A 20,819-nucleotide genomic window follows, 5' to 3' on the forward strand; every position below is an offset into this window, starting at 1 on the left:
GGTGGTACGTGTTGTCATTTTTATACTTAGCTTGTTCTAACTAATCAAGAATAAGGCCATGAAGTGGAAGGTGGTGGTGTCATTTTTATACAATTTAATTATACTTTGCCATATTGCATATCGATGCGTACGTTTCTTTTATATATATATATATATATATATACTCCGACAATTAATGTATGAAATGTCTGCCTTCTTTTCTGTAATTCTGTTTTGTTATAACCAACTCAACTATACCCCAGAGGCTCAAAAATTATATTGGATAAATTTTTTATAGTGATCGGTCCCACCGCCGAAACAACCCCATATCAGAAAACCCCCTAAGAGATTTTTTTAAGAGCCTACTACTGAAACAATACCTCAGCCAACAGTTACATATTGCTAAGAAGATTCAAATTCGAAACCTCAAACAACACATATCTTCATACTTACCACTTGGGATAAGACACTTCAACAATGCCTGTCTTCTCTAATTTCATGTATGTATGTATGCCTGTCTTCTCAAATTGTACTTATGTCATATGGATGGTATTCTATGGCACTTGCAGGCATGCATTTCCTTTAATTTGAGAGCTTCAATGAAGTCAAATTTCATAAGCTGCCATTTGCTCATTCTAGATCCAGCTTGAGTTCTTAGATCCTGAAACTTATATTACATCATCGCGAATCAGTTGCTCCGATTGATGATAGGCGTGCTTCAGCCCTCCAAAATGGGAAACATGCATTGTGTTCTACTTACTAGTGTATAAATTTGTCATGTCAATTCCAACACCTCTAGATCAATCTTTTGGTCATCCCAGATCAGTACGATCCAACTCCTGCTCCCTTGGTTATCTTGTTGTTCCACCTGAAGTTGATGAAATCTACGAGTTTTTAATTTTTGAAAACCCTCTGCCAATAGCTTCATCTCCAATACACTCAAAACACTTAGCTTCACACTACGGAAGAGGGACTCCACCTCCTTCTGATTAAGACCTTTATTGAGGCCTATAATATTCCAAGAACTTATCTTCATTCACCTTGTGATGGCTTGCGTCGTCCCGATGGATGAGGGTGATGTCTCACAGATAGCTCCGATCTCTGTAGTTCCTATTGATATCCCGGTTAATTTTGATGTGATCAACCAAGTTAGGTTAGGTACTGTGTATTTTTGATCCCTCTGTTTAAGTGTGCAGGAGTTTAGGAACAGAGGAAGTTGAGCGTAGGACACGACGGACGAGAAGGATGGCATGGGGAAGTGAGCTGATGGATTTGGTGCATCCGAGGGACACGGAAAAGTACACCGGTGGAGCGAGAAAGACGACGTGTGCGCGACGTCCAAGAGACGAAAAGCCGGAAGGAAGTACGCTCGAGGAGCAAAAGGTCGGAGTCGGATTCGAGTGAACCTAACTCTGGTTGGTCAGAAATCACCCAACCAACGATTCTAAAAAAGTGAACAAAAGTCAAATATGTTGACTTTTGATCGTTGACCTTGATCGAAGTAGAAGACTTAGACTTGAACCTTTTGGACATAGCTTTTAAAAACAAGATAAAGTCATGCACGCCCATGCTTCACAACATTTAATCCTTGATGACATCATCAAGGATTAATCTTATCATGAATACAAGCTTGGATAAAACTTGGAGGTGGCTTAGCATGAAGGCTTAGCATGACGTGGCTTCATCAAGCCAAAAATAGCAGCGAAATTTCTTCATCAAGCCAAAAATGGCAGCTTTGAAAAAATAAGATTTAATCAATTTTATCTTTTATCATATAAAAGATAAATATTTAATTTTTATTAAGGATAATTTTCTTTATCTTTTATTAAAGATAAAATTTATCCTTATTTAATCAACAGCTATGATCAAAATCTATCTACGATCAATGATCAAGATCAGTTGGCTTAGGCTATAAATAAACTTAGAAGTTGGAAGAAAACTTAACACTGAAATTGTATTCTCTTCTAGTTTTTGTCTTGTGCTTTAAAGTTCTGTAAAAGGCTTCACCGCCATAAGGAGATTTTCATAGTCAAGTTTCAACCGCCTTGGTTTACAACCACCTAGTTTGTAACTAAGTATATCTGTGTGTATTTGCCTTTTACCATTTATTTAGTTTAATTAATGTTTACTTATTTAATTAATTGCTGCTAACTTCTATCCTTGTAAGGAAATACAAGAGATTTGTATTTTATTTTCAGGGACAATTCATCCTCCCTTGTTGGTCCACCTCGATCCAACAGTTCCCTAGACCTACTTGATTAAGGTCCAACCATCATCCTTGACTAATCCTCCTCCTCCTCCTCCACTATAGCTAGGGCTTAGCCTTTTCCTCAAGTCATTGAAAGGTAATTAAGTTTTGTGTGTCCCTGGCTGAGTTGGTAGTTCGGGTATGATCTCTAGTGACTAACTCTGCCATGATGTATTTTAATTGTGTCATTGATTCCGCCGTTGGTCTTGCACCTTCCAATTCTAAGTAATTTCCTACATATATAGCTTGTGCACCATATATATCCAAGAGTTGTGAGGTCGATTGTTTATCACCCAAAACTTCACAATGATCTTAATATTGCCCCATATGTTGATATTTTGAGCAAAACTTGAATTTAAATTCAAAGAATATGGGAAGATCTATCTCCATTCCTCCGAGAACCATTAAAATAATGTTTGCTCAAATGATAAGTATGCAATTTAATATTGCATGAATGTTGATGTAATTGAATGCATAAACGTATGGATTCATGAATGCATCAATCTATGGGCATGAATGCAATTTAATTGCATGAATGCAACGTATAAATGAGAGAATCTATATAAGACTCCAAGTCTTGAGCAAAGAACAATATATACGAAGCAAATCCACCTCTATTCCCTCTTTCTTTCTCTCTGGTGATAGCGTTCGGGTACTATCTCAGTTCGCCGCGATCTGCCTGTGCTTGGTGGCCAGCGCGGTTCTATCATTGTATCCTGGGAAACAGACGTTCGTCGTGACCTCTAAGCACTGTCAGAGGGGACGAATCTATTTTAAGAAAACTATGTTGAACGCAGGCCTCGACTTCCGCCTCGTGGCATCTCGGCCGACTCAACATCTCGGCGTCTCGGCCTCTCTGCGTCTCGGCCGACTCGGCACTCGGCCAACTCGGCATCTCGGCCTCTCGACGTCTCGACCGACTTAGCATCTTGACGTCTCGGTCGACTCGGCTCTTGGTCTCTCTGCGTCTCGGCGTCTTGACCGACTTGGCACTCGGCCAACTCGGCATCTCGACCGACTCGGCATTCGATTGACTCAGGACCAGTGATTGGGAAAACACCAACCCCTGTTGGCAGCTTGAAATTATCTGTTCAAGCCATCTCTACAAGATAAGTGTAATTGTCTTGTAATCTTCAATTCAGCATAAATTAATCTCTCCGACAAAGATTGTCCAACACTCACTTAGTAAATTGTGCATTATTTTATAATAGCTATTTGTTTATCAATAAAATACATTTGAGAATATTTTTCTGTCCTCCTTGTTTATCATCAACCTTCTACTATTTAATTTTCCGAGAAGAGTGATGACTTTCAAAAGTTTTATACAGCTAATCATTCTTTGGTTTGATGGTCACTATGACCATTAGATCATGCTCATGGAGAATTTTTAATGTCCAAAGAGTATAAAAAATTCGTAATTTCTGGAATAGGAGAACCAACAAAAGATGTTGAGCTTACAAATATGCAAAAGATAGAGCATGAAACATTGAAATTGACAGATACTAAAGCAAAGAAATATATCTTTTAAGTTATTGATCACTCAATCCTTAGAAATCAGTCTCTATAAGATACTGTCAAAATTATTTGAGATTCCATAAAGAAAAAAAAAGTTATATAAATAGTTAATGTTGATTAGTTAGTGGACTATAATTAAGGAGTTAGTAGGTTATGTATTAGCATATAAATAGACTATTTATTTATCAACTAAAAGGGGTGAGAAATTATTTTTATCCTCCATGTCTATCTTTGACCTTCTATTGTTATGTAAAACTCTTTAATTTTAATACATTAATCTATGCCATTCATGCATTTTTGGTGACTAATTTGTTGGAACTTATTATTTATTTGAATTTTTTTTTGTAATACCATTCCTTACTTCATCCATTAGAATTAACACCCCTTGATAGATATATGTTATTATATCATATGCTAATTGCTAATCGTCATATAATTATCTATTTATGGCTGAACAATTAATAAGTTTTAGATTTTTTAAAATTATAATTGCAATTAATAGACGTTGTAATAGATATAAAAAATAAATAAAAAATAATGAACGAAATCTAATAACAGAATATTGTTCTCATAAGATCTATTCTTAATTACTATTTCAAAATATTTAATATCGTATTTTTTATAATATATTTATTGGGTTAGTTAACGAATTATATATATTATCCGGTGACTCGCTCAAACATTAGAAATAAGACTATTATGGATAAAAAAAATTAATAAATGATTTTGTACTATATTGTTACCTAATTGACGTTGTAATTAATATAATGTAAAATAAATAACCGATTCCTTCTCAATTATAACCGATTCCTTCTCAATTATAATATTAATTTATTCTTTAATTGCTCTTCTCATCTGTTAAACCCTGAATACGTACGTACGCTCGCTTGATGGACCACAACGAGCGACGGCGCGAACAGGAAGGGACGCCGGCGGACCGCCTCACTTCCCTCCACGACGACCTCCTTATCTCCATCCTCTCTTTCCTCTCCATCAAGCAGCGAGTCGCTCTCTCCGCTGTCTGCTCCCGCTTCCGCCGCCTCCTCCCCTCCATCCTCTCTTTCCTCCGCTGTCTGCTCACCTTCCCCCGTGCTCTGATTCACCAATGCCACGTCATCTTTGGCGATGTCGCGTATATACCCAAATCCCTCGTACAGTTGGTCTTCGACAACCTCGTCGAGGTGGGCGTGCAAAACCTCATCATCAAAGAAACCTCCGACAACGAGAGATGGTTGAATGTCAGCCGCAGGTATTGCTGCTTGTTTGACATCAAGTCGCTGAGGATCCTCTCCTTGGACAACATCCAGGTGTTTGAATACTTCGATCGCCCCGTCACGCCCTTGGGTTGCGCCTTCCTCACCTCCCTCAAAATGGAATCTTGCTTCCTTAGCGATGGTTTCCTGCGCAACCTCTTCGCCTCCTGCCCCTTCCTCGAGACTCTGCAACTCATCCGTTGCTGTGCGATCGTGCTCAACAGAACGGAGAAATTAAGCTTCCACTCCGCCTCCATCAAGCATTTAATCGTGTTTCAGATCGACATGCTTCCCTCCATCGTCACCATCGATGTCCGCGCCCCACAACTCGAGTCGCTCATGGTGGACGTCGTCGACACGCTTAGCATAGAAGCCCCCAAGGTCCGGAACGCGTCGTTCCTTGTTGCCCTCGAGCCGCAGGCAGATCCTCGAGGTGCATTGATGGAGCTTTTCGGAGCTTCTTTTCGAAGGGAAACTGCTTGGCTCTTGCTGAATTCTATCAAAATCCCAAACGTGAGAGAAGATCGATAGTTCGATCGATCAAGCTGACCTTGCTTAATTTTCATGCATGTATACTCTCTTTGATTGATATATATATATATATACATCTATGCTTAACGAAATTTGCTTTAATTGACAGATATTAGCAGCAGAAGAAATTGATCAAGTTAATTCTCTGAATTACCAAGAGGACGCCATGATCTTCAAGCTCGACTTCACTTTGAAATATCAGTCGTCGACTAGGATATTAACCGAATTGCTGAAGAAGTGTAATGACTGCAATACTAAGTTTGATATACTTGTAGATCCTACGCGAATGCAGATGATGAGCAGCACTGAAAAAGCAAGAGATGACGCACACTTGATCCATGCCTCGATAGGATTGGAATTGATTAACTTACAAATGAAGATGCCGAAGTGGATATTTGAAAGGTTTCTCACAAATAGAAAGAAGATGCAGAAATTTAAGGATATGGGATTGGAAATGTTGAGAAGGCGCATCAGCAAGGAGCAGTTGGTGGATATATTAGCATCTGAGGAGTCTATTCCAAATATCTTCTAGTATTGATAACTGTATTGAAATGAAAATATAATTTTTTTTAATTAATTTTTAAAAGAGTAAATTATGGTAAGTTTCAACTGTTAGAATATTTAATTTATTATATATATTAAATATTTTATTAAATATTCTGTTTAGAATAAATCGTATTAAATATTCTGTTTAGAATAAATCGTCTAGAATAAGTCCCTATACTCATGTATAAATAGGGACCTATGGCTTGTAATATTCTAATTCAATTCAGAAAGCATATGTTTTTTACCGACATGGTATCAGAGCCCTAGATCATTGGCTTCTATCTGGCGCCGCCGCCACCATCCGGACGCCGCCACCATCCGAAACGTGCTTTCCCTTCTTCCCTCCCATCACGCTGCTTTCCCTTCTTCCCTCCCATCACGCTGCTGGTCGCCGAAGAAAGAAACTGCTACAGCAAACAAAGCAAAAATTGGTGGCCCATGCAAGTTCGAACTGCCGACCTTCCAATTGGTGATTTCTTCTTCTAACCATCATCCTAAAGCCATGATGCTACAAAACTGCTGTAACCATTGCCTTTATTTGGGAGAGGCGACGTCCTTTATTTCCATGACACCTCGTTATTGGTAGACTCCTTCCACTGTCGACGCCCAAGCCACAACAAGACGCAGCGAGGTCAAGGTACTCTAGCAATTTTGATGGCTCCGGTGGTCGAATTTTGATCGTCGACTCCTGCTTCGATCGTCGACACATCTGTGTGGTCAGATTTTGATTTCGTTACTTTCGGATCTGAATTACTTCCTTGAATTCTTTCTTTATGTCTCTCAATATGGATCGTGTTAATGCTCGATCGGACAAGTCTGCTAGATGTCGTCGTTGTCCGAATGCTGAACATGCTTACACTCATTGCCCCAACATTGAGTGTCGTTATTGCCACAAAAAGGGTCATGTCCGTCAGAACTGCCCAAAACTGAGTCGCAGATCTTCTACAGCTGGTTCTTCCTCCTCCATAGCCGCCGTCACAAAGGTTTTGCAGCCGCCTCAGCCCACTACTCCTACCCTTATGGATATCCATAAACTACTCACTCAGGTTTTATCTACCAAACCTTCATTAGCCACCACATCAGGTAACCGACAATGGTTCTTAGATTCTGTTTGTTGCAACCATATGACCTCTAACATTAATCTGCTACATTCTATAAAACCTCTCACCACCTCGCCTCCCATTCACACTGCAAATGGTGCCCCCATGAAAATCACACATACTGGTCATGTCACTTCACCATCTCTCCAAGATGTCTACTACAATATTCCCCATTTAACATTAAACCTTATTTCTATTGGTCAGTTGGTTGAGCAGGGACTTACTTTTATTTTCACGTCTTCTGGTGTACAGGTTCAGGATTCGCAGACGGGCCAGATTCTTGGGACGGGACGCAAGAAGAGTCGCCTGTTTGAGCTTTGTTCCCTTCAACCCTTTTCTTCTATCTCTGCTGTCGTTTCTCCTTCTTCCATCTATCAGTGGCATCTCAGACTTGGACATGCTTCATCACATAACCTCCGATCTCTTGCTACTAAAGGTTTTTTTGGTTCTATTAAATTTGAATCTTTTGATTGTGTGCATTGCAAGCTTGGCAAACAACCAGCACTCTCTTTCTCAAATAATCATTCTATTGCTGATAAACCTTTTTCCCTAGTTCACTCAGATATTTGGGGGCCCTCTCCCATTGGAACGTTCAAAGGTTATCGATATTTTGTAATATTTGTTGATGATTATTCCCGATTCACTTGGATTTATTTTTTGAAAAATTGTTCTGAACTTGCCTCGACTTACTCCACATTTGCAAAAATGATTCAAACACAATTCTCATGTCCTATTAAAACACTCCGCACTGACAATGCTTTGGAATATAATGATTCTACCTTCACTACAACAAAATTTGTATGTTGGGGCGCTCAAAAAGTGCCTCAATAGATTTATGTTGTGACACTTTGATTTGTTGAGGCGTTAGGATAAAACGTCGTACAAGCAGGTGTCACAACAAATACTGGCGCCCCAACAGATATTTGTTGAGGCGTTACTAAATGTTCCTTGAAGTGTTTTTGAGGCACGAAAAAATGTCTCATCTGCTATATGTTGAGGCATTTTATTGTGCCTTTTAAAATTTATTTTAAGGCATCCAAAAGTGCCTCATCTGCTATATATTGAGACGCTTTATTATGCCTTTTAAATTTTGTTTTGAGGCACTAAACAATGCCTCACCTGCCATATATTGAGACAATTTATTTTGCCTCTTAAATTACATTTTGAGGCACAAAACAGTGCATCATCTATCATATGTTGAGGTGTTTTATTATGCCTCTTAAGTTTCCTTTTGAGGCACAAAAAAGTGCCTCATCTGTCATAAGTTGAGGTGTTTTATTATGTCTTTTAAATTTCATTTTGAGGCATAAAAAAGTGTCTCACCTGCTATATGTTGAGGCGTTTTATTATGCCTCATAAATTTCATTTTGAGGCACGAATAAATTTTATTTTGAGACACAAAAAATAACTCATTTGCTATATATTGGGGCACTTTTTTCTTCAATATCCATTATTTATCTTTTGAGACACTTCTTTATTATGGACCCCTTTTGTTATTTATTGAGGCATTTGCTTGTGTCTCGCTAGCTTTTGTTATGACTTTTACACTGCCTTAAAAGACAAAAATTATTACATGTATATATCACTGCAAAAAAGAATATTGCACTTTAAATATAAAATGAATATTCATTTAACTTCAAAACATTTAAACCCTCTTTGACTGCGTATATGATTGATGACTTGGGCTTTCTTTATTTTTCTCACTAGCCCCCTGCAACATATATAACTATGCATAAGCTTCAAACTTTATCAGAATCATAACTGATAGAAGAAAACAACATACTATCCCTTCTTTAAATCCATGGCCAAAGCCAAACTCAATCAAATACAAGTAAAGAACTCACCTCAATTCAAATCGATCTTGCCCTAGAATCCAAATCCATCCCTTGCGGCCGAAACCCAATAGCACAGTAATCTTTAATCGGCAACTTCAACAGCAGGAATTCCACATTCAAAACCCCAAAATCGCTCAAGGAAATAAACCCTAGATCAGCCTCGATTCCAAACTTCTCGATCAAGAATCGAACTCACGGCCGAAATCAACAAAAATCCCACAAAACTCAATCGAACCGTGCATCCCAACAATCCCACCAAATTCGTTGCTAAACAAACTAATCGAAATCACAAATACTTACCTCGGACCTCCGACTGCCCTAGAAGCTCTAGCTCAGCTCCGGCTGCCGGTTAACCCAGATCTAATCAGAATCCAACCTCGCACCGGCTCCGATCCAAAATCCACCAATCCAATCGAAATCGAAGCTCTAAAATCCGGGAAAAACACAAGATCAACTCGGGAAACCCTAGAAATCCAAAAGATCGGGTCAATCTTACCTTTTTCTTCCTCCCGATCTTCCTCTCCCAGCTCCGCCGTTCGATTGCCGTTCACGCGCGATCGCGGCGCCGATCAACGCTACCGCACGGTCACCGCTGCTGCCAGCACAACCTTGAAATTCCTCTCTTCGCCGGCGACCTCCAAACCTCGCGGATGGCGGCGTTCGTGGGCGGCGTTGCTCCCTGTGTCGCTCACGGGGAGAAACAGAGGCGAGGCAGGGAGAAACAGAGGCGAAACAGGATAAAAATCGCGATCGGCATCTCCTTAAAGGATTCTTATCGGATCCTTTAACGAGTTTAGGTATCTTACATCCAATACCCTTTAACCTTATACCCTAAATCAATAACCCTAATTTGCTTTATTTAAACTCCTAAATTAGACTTTAGGGTTATTTTAATAAACCTTCTTCATCTTCCCTTAATCTCTACTTTTAAAGTTAATTGTATTTACAATTTAACCCTCTTAGTTTTTCGGTATTTTACAGTAGGAATGATCGGCTGGTGCTATAGGTTGCGGGAACGATCGATGGAAGAAGAGGGAAAAGTGGTGCCGGCAAAATCAGGGTTCTGTGAAGTAAGAAGAGGGAAAAGGTAAAGGAAAAGAAAAATAAAAAAATTGTAATTCTCATGATTTTATTACAAAAATGCCACTCAAATTTTAAGTGCCTCAAAATTTACATGTTGATGCATTTTAACTAAAATGTCTCATTAGATAGTGTCTTCTAAAATCATTTTTTTTGTAGTGAATCTTAATTATTCATGTTTTGATTCCATTATGTAGGATGTTAACATTGATAACGTCTCTAGCTTGTATGAATTATCAGAGGCATTCAATGCGATATCCCTGAGGCAAACTTGTATCTTGTTTATTTTGGAGCAATTCGAAAAATTAAGCATTCTACCTGGGTGCGCTTAATTCATTTAACTGTATCCCACTGTCTCTATTCATGCAGAGATGCTGTATTTGATGTTTGTTTCTTCACCTTCAATTTTTACTCATATCAAGTTCTGATGGAATTCTGCAGGTATTGTCATCTCATCCAGCGAATTGTTCCAGACATCCGCGACTACTTTGATAAAGCTTTGAAGCCTAATTCAAAGAACTCCGAATCCTAGCTATTCTTTCTTGACATTGTGCTGGGTCTTTTTCTTCTTCTTAGTGCATGTTCGACAGAAGAACATGCTCTCTGCAATGCCTACTTTCTTTATGTTTGGTAGATGATTAGGATTGGAATTCCAACTTATTACACCATCCAATCTAAAAATGCAGTAGTTTTTGTCTTTATAAAGCCTTGTAGTTTGGTGGATTGTTCCCTTACGAAACTCTTTTTTTAATCCTATTTTAGTCAAATTTTCATTTGGAATTTGGTTGTGTTGAGCTTTGATTTATTTGATTCATGAATTAGTTATACATTTGCATTCTTTTGATCTTTATTCTTGTGTTCCAGAATTTTGAAGTGACAAGTTGCGCAAGATATAAGTAGTTTTGTAGAAAATATTATTTTGTTATCACAAAGAAATATATTTGATTTTTTGCTGCAATTTCATTTACTATTACTCAAATAAAATATTAATATGGTTTGCTCAGAGAAAAAAATTTCTATTAAAAATCAAATTTGTTTTAACTTTTTAAATTTAAATGTACGTGTATTAATTCAAACTTGGCTACTGGTGCGGTCGCCAAGTCTACTTAGACCAACACTAGTTTATTTGCCAGATCCACTCTTTCGTCTATCTCCTGCGAATTGAAGCCTCTTCCTCCGATTCCATGGCGAAAAGGGCCGTGAGATACGCTGTGGTGAGCTCCTCTCCTCTCTTCGCCTATCTTCCGCGATCCCATGCCAATTCAATAAGTTGTTCATTATCAATCTGTGTTGTGCTCAGATCGATGCGTTCACTAGTGTGCCGTTCAAGGGGAATCCGGCGGCCGTGTGCCTCCTCGAGACTCCGGAGGACGCGGCGGCGGCGGGCGAAGAGTGGATGCAGTCGGTCGCCAGAGAGTTCAACATTTCCCAGACCGCTTTCCTCTGTCGGGCCATCGATGTGGGGTCCGATAGCCCGACCAACGGCGCTTGCGGTCCCCGATTCCATCTCCGATGGTTCACTCCCGTCGCGGAGGTTAGGTTTCCGTTTTCCTTTATTTTTTTCTTTCTTTCTCTGTTTTTATAGTCAGCATCGGCGGCGTGGAACGCCCTTGTCGGGCCGTGGCTGCTTCCAATCAAAAGATTGGTAGATGGTGGCTGCGGTGTTTACATCCCTCTCTCATATTGAGACGAGGCGATAGCTACAGCTACGAATGAATACCAGGTCAACAAAAGAGATGGATATTAAGAAAGCGTGGGACCGAGTGATGTTGAATCTCTTAAGGAGTTAAAGACAATTGGCACCAAGCGAAAGAGCTGACTATGTGATGTTGAAGCTACCATTGTGCCTGGATGTCATCTATTAAGGGTAGTTATGGGCTATTGAGTTGGACTTTGGGACTTGAGATGTCAAACATTAAGTAGGAGAGATTATGGCACCTTAGTTTAGTCTCATATGGTGAATTGTGGAGTAATTAGTTTTCTAAGCTTAGATAAGAGAGCTATTATTAAATTGAACTTGATCATTTTAGCATAATGGTTGGGTTCGGCAAGTTAATGAGATTGGTTAACAACCAAGAAACTATAGAAAATAATGATCGAAAGGGTAGGAAAATGATGAACGGTGTAAGAGGAAGGAGGGGAGGCCTCTCTGTGGACCACTAACGCTTTGTTTGGGAAGAGGTGAGGGAAGGAGAAAGAAGGATAAATAAAGGGAAGGGAACTTTGAACTTTGTTTGGAAAGGAGTGAGGGAAGAGAAGGGAAGAGTATAAGTTTTAACCTTCCTTACCCATGAAAAGGGAGATTTTTTTACACTCAAATTTAGGGTGTAAGAAAAGGGAATACAACTCTAAATATTATTTGTTCCAATTTTATCCCTATTTTAAAATATTAATTCTCAAATAACTTATTTAATTTATTTAACCTAAATTTTTCAAATTTCTTTCGTTGAGCACAATCTTTTCGCTCCTTTCTTCTTCATCGAAATCTCAACTTGTTATTAGGTAACTATAATTTTTTTCTTTGTTCAATAAATCCGTAGGCTAATCATTCTCCAATTGCGAATATATCTGTCGCTTCAAATCACTATCACATGTTGCAACAATATAATCTTTGTGATGTTTCATGAAAAACTTGTAAAACAAAAAATTAGTAGAGATTTACCTTCTCAAAGCGATGCGCCAAAGCCCATATGCTGAACATGTAATTCACTTAAAATATGTAAATTAAATTTATGAATATAATCTATTAGTTCATCTAATAGAGTAACGAATAATACAATGAACTCTTCTATAAAAGAATTAATTTTTTATTTAAAAAGTAATTAATTTGTATTTATAAAATAAATATTAATATTATAAAAAATAAAATCATTGTCTAATTTAAAAAGTGAGGATATTTTTGTAATTTTATTTATTTAACCTTCATTCCCTTTCTATTTTTCCCAAATAAAATAATACATGTTATGTTAATGAAACTTCCATTCCTCCCAAACGAGAAGAACATAAATACTTTACATCCCCTCCCTTCTCTTCTTTTCCCCTTCCATTTATGAACCTCCAAACAGAGCTTAATTATAAGATAAGAATCAAAGAGATGAACTTAACGCTTAGCTACGATAATAGAATTTGCATAATGGTGATAGAAGCAAGCACAATACGAAATTTCATGTGCAACAATTACAAATGTAGGATATTGTCCCAGAAGGTATTACAAGGAAGTAGAGGCAAATGTGGAAGTTGTTGAAAATAGTGTTAATCCTTTTTCCTTAAACAGACTCTCAAGGGCATTGTTGATTGTTGCTTGAGCAATCGGTCCATTTTAATCTTTAAAAATGAACTGTCTCTGTTGATAGAAGTTGTTATTATGAAAGAAAAAAAAAACAAAGAAACAGTATTTGGTTCCAAATTTTTTGCTCATTTTTCCTTTTTTATTAAATAGTTGTGTCTCACTCGACATAGTCACTTATGCTAGTCTTTAAAAGTGTTGTATTCATCAAATTTTTGGCAAACTTTTAGAAAATTTTGGTCATATTTTGAATTTTGATGCTAGTTAATCACCAAGAGGGACCATAAGTTGCCTCTCTTGATGGACTTATTTGCAGCATCAACTTCCTTAATCTTCTATTTGCAGGTAAAACTCTGTGGCCATGCAACTTTAGCAGCTGCACATTTTCTCTGGTCACTTGGTCTAGTGAATAGTGAAGTAATTTATTTTTCAACCAAATCTGGAACACTGACAGCCAAGAGAGTTGTTTCCTCAGATATTTCCGATACAATAGATGTTTCCTCAACCAAAGCTGCGAAGTTCTTAATTGAGTTGGATTTTCCAGTGCTTCCAGTAGCAGAATGTCATGCTTCTGAGACACTATCGATTCCGGTTACTTTGAATGGTGCTTCCATTATCAATGTTCAGAAATTTCGAGCCGAAGAAGAATTCATGGTACTTATCTTTTCTTATCTCGTGAAAACATTTTAAAAAATAGCATTCATTCTAAGAATATGCAAAGTATGCTTTGACATACTCAACTGCTTTTCTTCATGCCGTATTCAACGTACTGCCACTTGAACAATAACATGAATCTGGAAATGAATGTTAACAATGAACTATTCTCAGGTCGAGCTTTCTTCCGCAAAGGATGTTCTCAATCTACAACCAAATTTGGAAGAGATTCAAAAGTGTGCTGGAGGTGCTGTTGTCTTAACAGCACCTGCTCCTGCCAGTTCTGAATTTGACTTCTTTACTCGTTATTTCTGCCCCAAGTTTGGAATTAATGAGGTATTCTATACGTCACTTTGAATAGACTTCTTGTAAACCATTTCAGAGATCAGCCAACTACGTATCAATAATAGTATAATACATTATTAGCTTGCATGTATATATAGATACATTTCAAATCTATTTCTGATATATATATAATAAATTTTAAAAATTCAAGTTTTCTCCCTTTTTTTCTCCCTAAGGAAATAGAAACTAAAGAAAAATATTTCTGTTTTCCTATAATTTTCTTATCCTCTTTTTTTAACTAGTTCTTGGTTTCTCTCGTGGGAAATTGGGCCATAATGCAAAACCCGGACTAGTTGCACTATGATCTTCGATTTCTCTCGAGTAGATCCATGATACTTTAGGAAAAATCTCTAGCTATATCTTTCCTTTTACATGTACAACATCTATCTCAGGATCCTGTTTGTGGAAGCGTGCATTGTGCTTTAGCACCCTACTGGAGTAAAAAGCTGGGGAAGAACAACCTCGTCGCATACATGGTACCAATATCTTTATTTAAACCAAAAATATTTGTAGCATTTATTTTATCCATTTATCTATTACTTACAAATTATTTATTTTTTTCTTCTTTTCGATGTAGGCTTCTCCAAGAGGTGGGAGACTCGACCTTGAATTGATCGTCGAGACGCAAAGAGTACTCATTCGAGGAGAAGCCCTGACTGTGATGACCGGAACTTTGTTAGTCTAATACTATACTTGTTAAAGTCTAATCCAAGCTATTTGGATCTAGCCTAGCTGAATAAATCACATACTCGAATACAATTATTGCTTTATCCGTAAGCTCACTTTCAAGATATTTGGTCTAGTAATTAAGCAACAATAATCCAAACAATCTCTAAGCTGCAACTATATCTCCATACTCGAATATGGTGAATCAATGCAATGCAACTATGTTTCCCTACTCGAATATGGTGAATCAATGCAATGCATCTCGATTTGAGTCCATCTCTTAATGGTCATCGAATGAATGATCTTCTAGATCTGTTTTTTTTTTCCTCACCTTCCTCAGCGAACAATTCATTCTGCTTGTAATTAGGCCTGAGCAATCGATTTGGTTTATATAAAATTGATTAATTCGATAACCGATGTAAACAGTTTAAGTTCATCAATAGATCGAGAATTAATCGATCGAAGTCAATCGTGAAGAAATTTTCTTTTAAATATAAATTTAGATACATCATAATCAATAATATAATAGTCAACTGATATTATATATATGTGTTAGTTCTCTTTTTTACAGAAATCGACACTGTCAGCTTTTATAGCCAACAATTAATGGAGCTACCACATAAGTGGTTAAAATTAATATAATTATATTAATACATAAAGTTAGTATTTTTTAACTTTAAGATTCTTGTATGTTTTAACAGGTTCCTCACTTTTTTCTTTCTTTTTTTTTTCTCCATCGATGAAGATGAACAATCGGTTTAAAATTGAATCGATCAATAACTTTTTTGAACGAATATAACCGATCAAACTAATTTTTAAATTTTAAAATCGACATAGAATCCAATAAACTGAAATAATTGATATTTTAAAAATAAAATAAAATTTTGAATTAAGATATTTTACTCACCCTTAGAAATGAGTTTCCCTAATCAATCTTTTTAAGACAAACTATTGAATTATTTTATCATATATAATATTATTATGAAATCCAAATAAAAAATGTATTTAATATTTATCCAAATAAAAAAATTAATATTTTAAGCAAATTGAATTGATTTTATTACCATAGAAGGTCTAGCTAATCCATGAGGTCTTCTAAACTTTATAGAAATTATTAACCAATTTCTCATGTAATCTTTTCCCCCCTATTTTTCAAATTTTGACATACCCTTTTTTATATATAATTTATTAGTATTTTTTAAATATATTTTAAAATTTTAGTAGAGGAGATGCAGCTTGGTGCTTGTTGATGTGTGATATCAATTTGTTTTTTAGAATTTGCATTTAATGAAGAAACAGGTTTAAATTTGTTTTTTTAATTATTTTGTTATCACTGAAAAAAATATATGATTTTTGCTGCAATTTGATTTATTATTACTCATATAAAATTAAAATAAAATATTAATATGGTTTGCTCAGAGATAAAAATTTCTTTTAAAAATCAAATTTGTTTTGATTTTTTTTTTTAAAATTTAAATGTACGTTTATGACAATTAGGGGAGATTTACAGTGATATTTTTTACAAGTTAAATGAGCGGTCTCCAAGTCCACTCAGGCCTGCCTGCTCAAGTTTATTTTCCAGATCCACTCTTTCGTCTATCTCCTGCAAATTGAAGCTTTTCGTCCGACTCCTTTCCGATTCCATGGCGAAAAGGGCCGTGAGATACGCTGTGGTGAGCTCCTTTCCTCTCTTCACCTTTCTTCCGCGATCCCACTTCAATAAGTTGTTCATTATCAATCGGTGTTGTGCACAGATCGATGCGTTCACTAGTGCGCCGTTCAAGGGGAATCCGGCGGCCGTGTGCCTCCTCGACACTCCGGAGGACGTGGCGGCGGGCGACGAGTGGATGCAGTCGGTCGCCGGAGAGTTCAACATTTCCGAGACCGCTTTCCTCTCTCGGGCCGTCGATGTGGAGTCTGATAGCCAGACCAACGGCGCTTGCGGCCACCGATTCCATCTCCGATGGTTCACTCCCGTCGCGGAGGTTAGGTTTCCGTTTCCGTTTCCGTTTTTTTTTCTTTTTTTTTTCTTTCTCTGTTTTCTAGTCAGCATCGACGGCGTGGAACACCCTTGTCGGGCCGTGGCTGCTTCCAATCAAAAGATTGATAGATGGTGTAGACGGTGTTGTAGAGCTGATGATTGTGGTTGGTAGTGGCTTATTTTATAGTGGTGATTGCGGTGTTTACATCCCTCTCTCATATTGAGACAATATGAGGTGATAGCTATAGGTATAGCTATGTATGAATACCAGGTCAACAAAAGAGATGGATATTAAGAAAGCGTGGCACCGAGTGATGTTGAATCTCTTACCAGTTTTATTCGTATGTGGTCAAGTTGGGCCGGCGGCTGTAAGAAGCTTAAAACAATTGTCACCAAGCGAAAGAGCTATGTGATGTTGAAGCCGCTATTGTGCCTGGCTGTCATCTATTAAGGATAGTTATGGGCTAACGAGTTGGGCTTTGGGACTTGAGATGCCAAACATCAAGTAGGAGATATTATGACACCTTAGTTTACGCTCTGTTTGGTTGGGGTGAAAGAAAGTTCATTAACGGAAGGAGAAAGGAGGAAAAGGGAAGTATTTATGTTCTCCTTATTTGGGAGGAAGGGAAGGTTCATTAATGTAACATGTGTTACTTTGTTAGGAGGAAAGGAAATGGAATGAAAGTTAAATATATACAATTACAAAAATACCTTTATTTCTTAAAATAAATCTACATGTGAAAAAAATATGTATAGCTCATTAAATTAATATAAGATTTTTCTTGTCAAAACCACCTTATGAGACCAACTAAAATAAATATTTACGACTTAAATAAATAAAAAAATTTGAAGAAATAATGAGTAGACATGCAAAATATAGAATCTGTTTACTTTGTTACGACAAAGGATAAATCAATATTTTTACATATATTTCTATAAAAATTTATTGATGTAAGAAAGGAGTTAAAAGATTGTGCTCAGCTAGAGAAATTTGAAAAATTTAGATTAAATAAATTATTTGAGAATTAATATGTTAAAACAGGGATAAAATTGTAACAAATAATATTTAGAGTTACCTTCCCTTTGTTACACCTCAAATTAGAGTGTAAGAAAATCTCCCTTTTTATGGGTAAGGAAGGTTAAAACTTACCCTTCCCTCCTCTTTCCTCACTCCTTTACAAATAAGGTTCAAAGTTCCCCTCCCCTTGGAGCAAACTTGCAGAAAAAAGTTCCCCTCCCCTTATTTATCTTTCCTTCCCCTTCCCTCACCTCCTCCCAAACAAAGCATTAGTCTGATATATTGAATTGTGGAGTAATTAATAAAGTTTTCTAAGCTTAGATAATTGAGCTGTTGTTAACTTGAAGTCGATCATTTTAGCATAATGGTTGGGCTTGACAAGTTAATGAGATTGGTAAGAAACCAAGAAGCTAGAGAAAAGAATCATTGAAAGGGTAGGAAAATGATGATCGGTGTAAGAGGAGGGAGGGGAGGCCTCTCTGTGGGCCCTAATTGTTAGACAAGGATCAAAGAGATGAACTTAAAGCTTACCTGCCATAATAGAGTTTGCATGATGGTGATAGACGTCCAATACAAAATTACATGCACAATGATTACAAATATAAGATATTGTCACTGAAGGTATTGCAGGAAGTAGAGGCAAATCGTGCAAGTTGATGAAAATAGTGGTAATCCTTTTTTCCTTTAACAGTAAGGGCATTGTTGATTGTTGTTTGATCAATTCATCCATTTTAATCTTCAAAAATGAACTGTCTCTGTTACAAAATGATATGGAGGTTGTTATTATGAATAAGAAAAAAACACCAAAGAAACAATATTTGCTTCCAAATTCTTTGCTTATCTTTCCATTTTTTTAAATAGTTGTGTTTCACTTGATGTAGTCTCTTATGTTATTGCTCAAATGCACTTGTACTAATATGTTGTTTATTCTTAGACTATATGCTAGGCTGTAAAAGTGTTCTATTCATCAAATCTTTGGCAAGCTTTTAGAAATGTTGGTCATAGTTTGAATTTTAATGCTAGTTAATCACCAAGAGAGACCATAAGTTGCCTCTCTTGATGGACTTATTTGCAGCATCAACTTCCTTAATCTTCTATTTGCAGGTAAAACTCTGCGGCCATGCAACTTTAGCAGCTGCACATTTTCTCTGGTCACTTGGTCTAGTGAATAGTGACGTAATTTATTTTTCAACCAAATCTGGAACACTGACAGCCAAGAGAGTTGTTTCCACCGATATTTTCGATACAATAGATGTTTCCTCAACCAAAGCTGCGAAGTTCTTAATTGAGTTGGATTTTCCAGTGCTTCCAGTAGCAGAATGTCATGCTTCTGACACACTATCGATTCCGGTTACTTTGAATGGTGCTTCCATCATCAATGTTCAGAAATTTGGAACCGATGAAGAACTCATGGTACTCATCTTTTCTTATCTCATGAAAACATTTTAAAAAATAGCATTCATTCTAAGAATATGCAAAGTATGCTTTGAAATACTTAACTGCTTTTCTTCATGATGTATTCAACTTATTGCCACTTGAACAATAAATGAATCTGGAAATGCATGTTAACAATGAACTGTTCTCAGGTCGAGCTTTCTTCTGCAAAGGATATTCTCAATCTACAACCAAATTTTGAAGAGATTCAAAGGTGTGCTGGAGGTGCTATTGTCGTAACAGCATCTGCTCCTGCCAATTCTGAATTTGACTTCTTTACTCGTTATTTCTGCCCCAAGTTTGGAATTAATGAGGTATTCTATACGCCACTTTGAATAGTCTGGTAACCCATTTCAGAGATCAGCCAACTACATATAATACATGATTAGCTTGCTTGGATATATATTTTTTCAAGTCTATTTCTGATTTATATGTATATTTTTAATAATTAATTATTAAAAATTCAAAATTTCTCCCTAAAGAAATAGAAACTAAAGAAAAATATTTCTGTTTTCCTATAAATTTCTTATCCTCTTTTTTTTTTAACTAGTTCTTTGTTTCTCTCGTGGGAAATTGGGCCATAATGCAAAACCCGGACCAGTTGCACTATGATCTTCAATTTCTCTCGAATAGATCCATGATACTTTAGGAAAAATTTCTAGCTACATGTTTCCTATTACATGTACAACATCCTTCTCAGGATCCTGTTACAGGAAGCGTGCATTGTGCTTTAGCACCCTACTGGAGTAAAAAGCTGGGGAAGAACAGCCTCGTCGCATACATGGTACCAATATCTTTATTTAAACCAAAAATATTTGTAGCATTTATTTTATCCATTTATCTATTACTTATAAATTATTTATTTCTGTCTTCTTTTCGATGTAGGCTTCTCCAAGAGGTGGGAGACTCGACCTTGAGTTGATCGTCGAGACGCAAAGAGTACTCATTCGAGGAGAAGCCCTGACTGTGATGTCCGGAACTTTGTTAGTCTAATACTATAGTTGTTGTTAAAGTTTAATCCAAGCTATTTAGCTGAATAAATCATTCCACGTAAACATATTTTATCATCATGAAAATTATTATTTATCTAAACCAAATGTAAGAATTCAAATGAAGTATGCATATCATTTTATAATCAAATTAAATTTTTGAGGAATTTTTTAATTTTTGAGATGTACTCAAAAGGGATATATTATAGGATGTATTCAAAAAGATTATTTTCAATCCGCTACCCTTTTGATTCAATATGCATTGAGGTTGGTTTTTCAGAGATGGGCCCAGAGACACTGAGACTTTTGAGGGTATATCCAAAGAAGTTGGAAGCAGTCGAGGTCATTCCGCCAGTACT

At 36.8% G+C, this 20,819-nt stretch overlaps 2 protein-coding genes, 1 long non-coding RNA gene and 1 pseudogene across 6 annotated transcripts; 3 read left to right on the forward strand and 1 right to left on the reverse strand.

The window, feature by feature from the left end:
* Window positions 1–4,632: 4,632 nt before the first annotated feature.
* Window positions 4,633–6,089, forward strand: LOC141830338 (uncharacterized; annotated as a pseudogene).
* A 2,663-nt stretch (window positions 6,090–8,752) lies between these two features.
* Window positions 8,753–9,718, reverse strand: LOC141831221 (uncharacterized). Of its 3 annotated transcripts, none has more exons than XR_012602024.1 (4): window positions 9,504–9,718; window positions 9,308–9,433; window positions 9,017–9,100; window positions 8,753–8,883 (listed from the first exon to the last, which is right to left on the reverse strand). It is a non-coding gene; the product is annotated as an uncharacterized LOC141831221 (long non-coding RNA). The 3 variants fall into 3 exon arrangements; XR_012602023.1 differs by having other exon boundaries at window positions 9,017–9,198; XR_012602022.1 differs by having other exon boundaries at window positions 9,017–9,433.
* A 1,486-nt stretch (window positions 9,719–11,204) lies between these two features.
* LOC141830942 (uncharacterized) lies at window positions 11,205–15,218 on the forward strand. The gene is made up of 6 exons (XM_074718391.1): window positions 11,205–11,301; window positions 11,388–11,621; window positions 13,719–14,027; window positions 14,202–14,363; window positions 14,765–14,848; window positions 14,950–15,218. Exons 1-6 carry the CDS (start codon window positions 11,272–11,274, stop codon window positions 15,055–15,057), a joined length of 927 nt encoding a protein of 308 aa, XP_074574492.1. The 5' UTR covers window positions 11,205–11,271; the 3' UTR covers window positions 15,058–15,218.
* A 1,340-nt stretch (window positions 15,219–16,558) lies between these two features.
* Window positions 16,559–20,582, forward strand: LOC141830313 (uncharacterized). 2 transcript variants are annotated; one of them, XR_012601959.1, is made up of 6 exons: window positions 16,559–16,711; window positions 16,793–17,023; window positions 19,142–19,450; window positions 19,624–19,785; window positions 20,185–20,255; window positions 20,357–20,582. XR_012601959.1 is itself a non-coding variant. In XM_074717761.1 (6 exons), exons 1-6 carry the CDS (start codon window positions 16,682–16,684, stop codon window positions 20,462–20,464), a joined length of 924 nt encoding a protein of 307 aa, XP_074573862.1. In that variant the 5' UTR covers window positions 16,560–16,681; the 3' UTR covers window positions 20,465–20,582. The 2 variants fall into 2 exon arrangements, 1 of the variants encoding a protein (XP_074573862.1); XM_074717761.1 differs by having other exon boundaries at window positions 16,560–16,711; window positions 20,172–20,255.
* Window positions 20,583–20,819: the final 237 nt, after the last annotated feature.

The sequence above is a fragment of the Curcuma longa genome, chromosome 6 (genome assembly GCF_044706935.1).
Source record: "Curcuma longa cultivar G26 ecotype Majalengka, Jawa Barat chromosome 6, ITB_CL_G26_1.1, whole genome shotgun sequence".
NCBI lineage: Eukaryota > Viridiplantae > Streptophyta > Magnoliopsida > Zingiberales > Zingiberaceae > Curcuma > Curcuma longa.

Coding starts and splice junctions, on each gene's coding strand:
- LOC141830942 (XM_074718391.1), top strand. CDS start 11,272: ATGGCGAAAAGGGCCGTGAGATACGCTGTG. Junction 11,302..11,387: donor GGGCCGTGAGATACGCTGTG/GTGAGCTCCTCT, acceptor TGTTGTGCTCAG/ATCGATGCGTTCACTAGTGT. Junction 14,849..14,949: donor ACAACCTCGTCGCATACATG/GTACCAATATCT, acceptor TTTTCGATGTAG/GCTTCTCCAAGAGGTGGGAG.
- LOC141830313 (XM_074717761.1), top strand. CDS start 16,682: ATGGCGAAAAGGGCCGTGAGATACGCTGTG. Junction 16,712..16,792: donor GGGCCGTGAGATACGCTGTG/GTGAGCTCCTTT, acceptor TGTTGTGCACAG/ATCGATGCGTTCACTAGTGC. Junction 20,256..20,356: donor ACAGCCTCGTCGCATACATG/GTACCAATATCT, acceptor TTTTCGATGTAG/GCTTCTCCAAGAGGTGGGAG.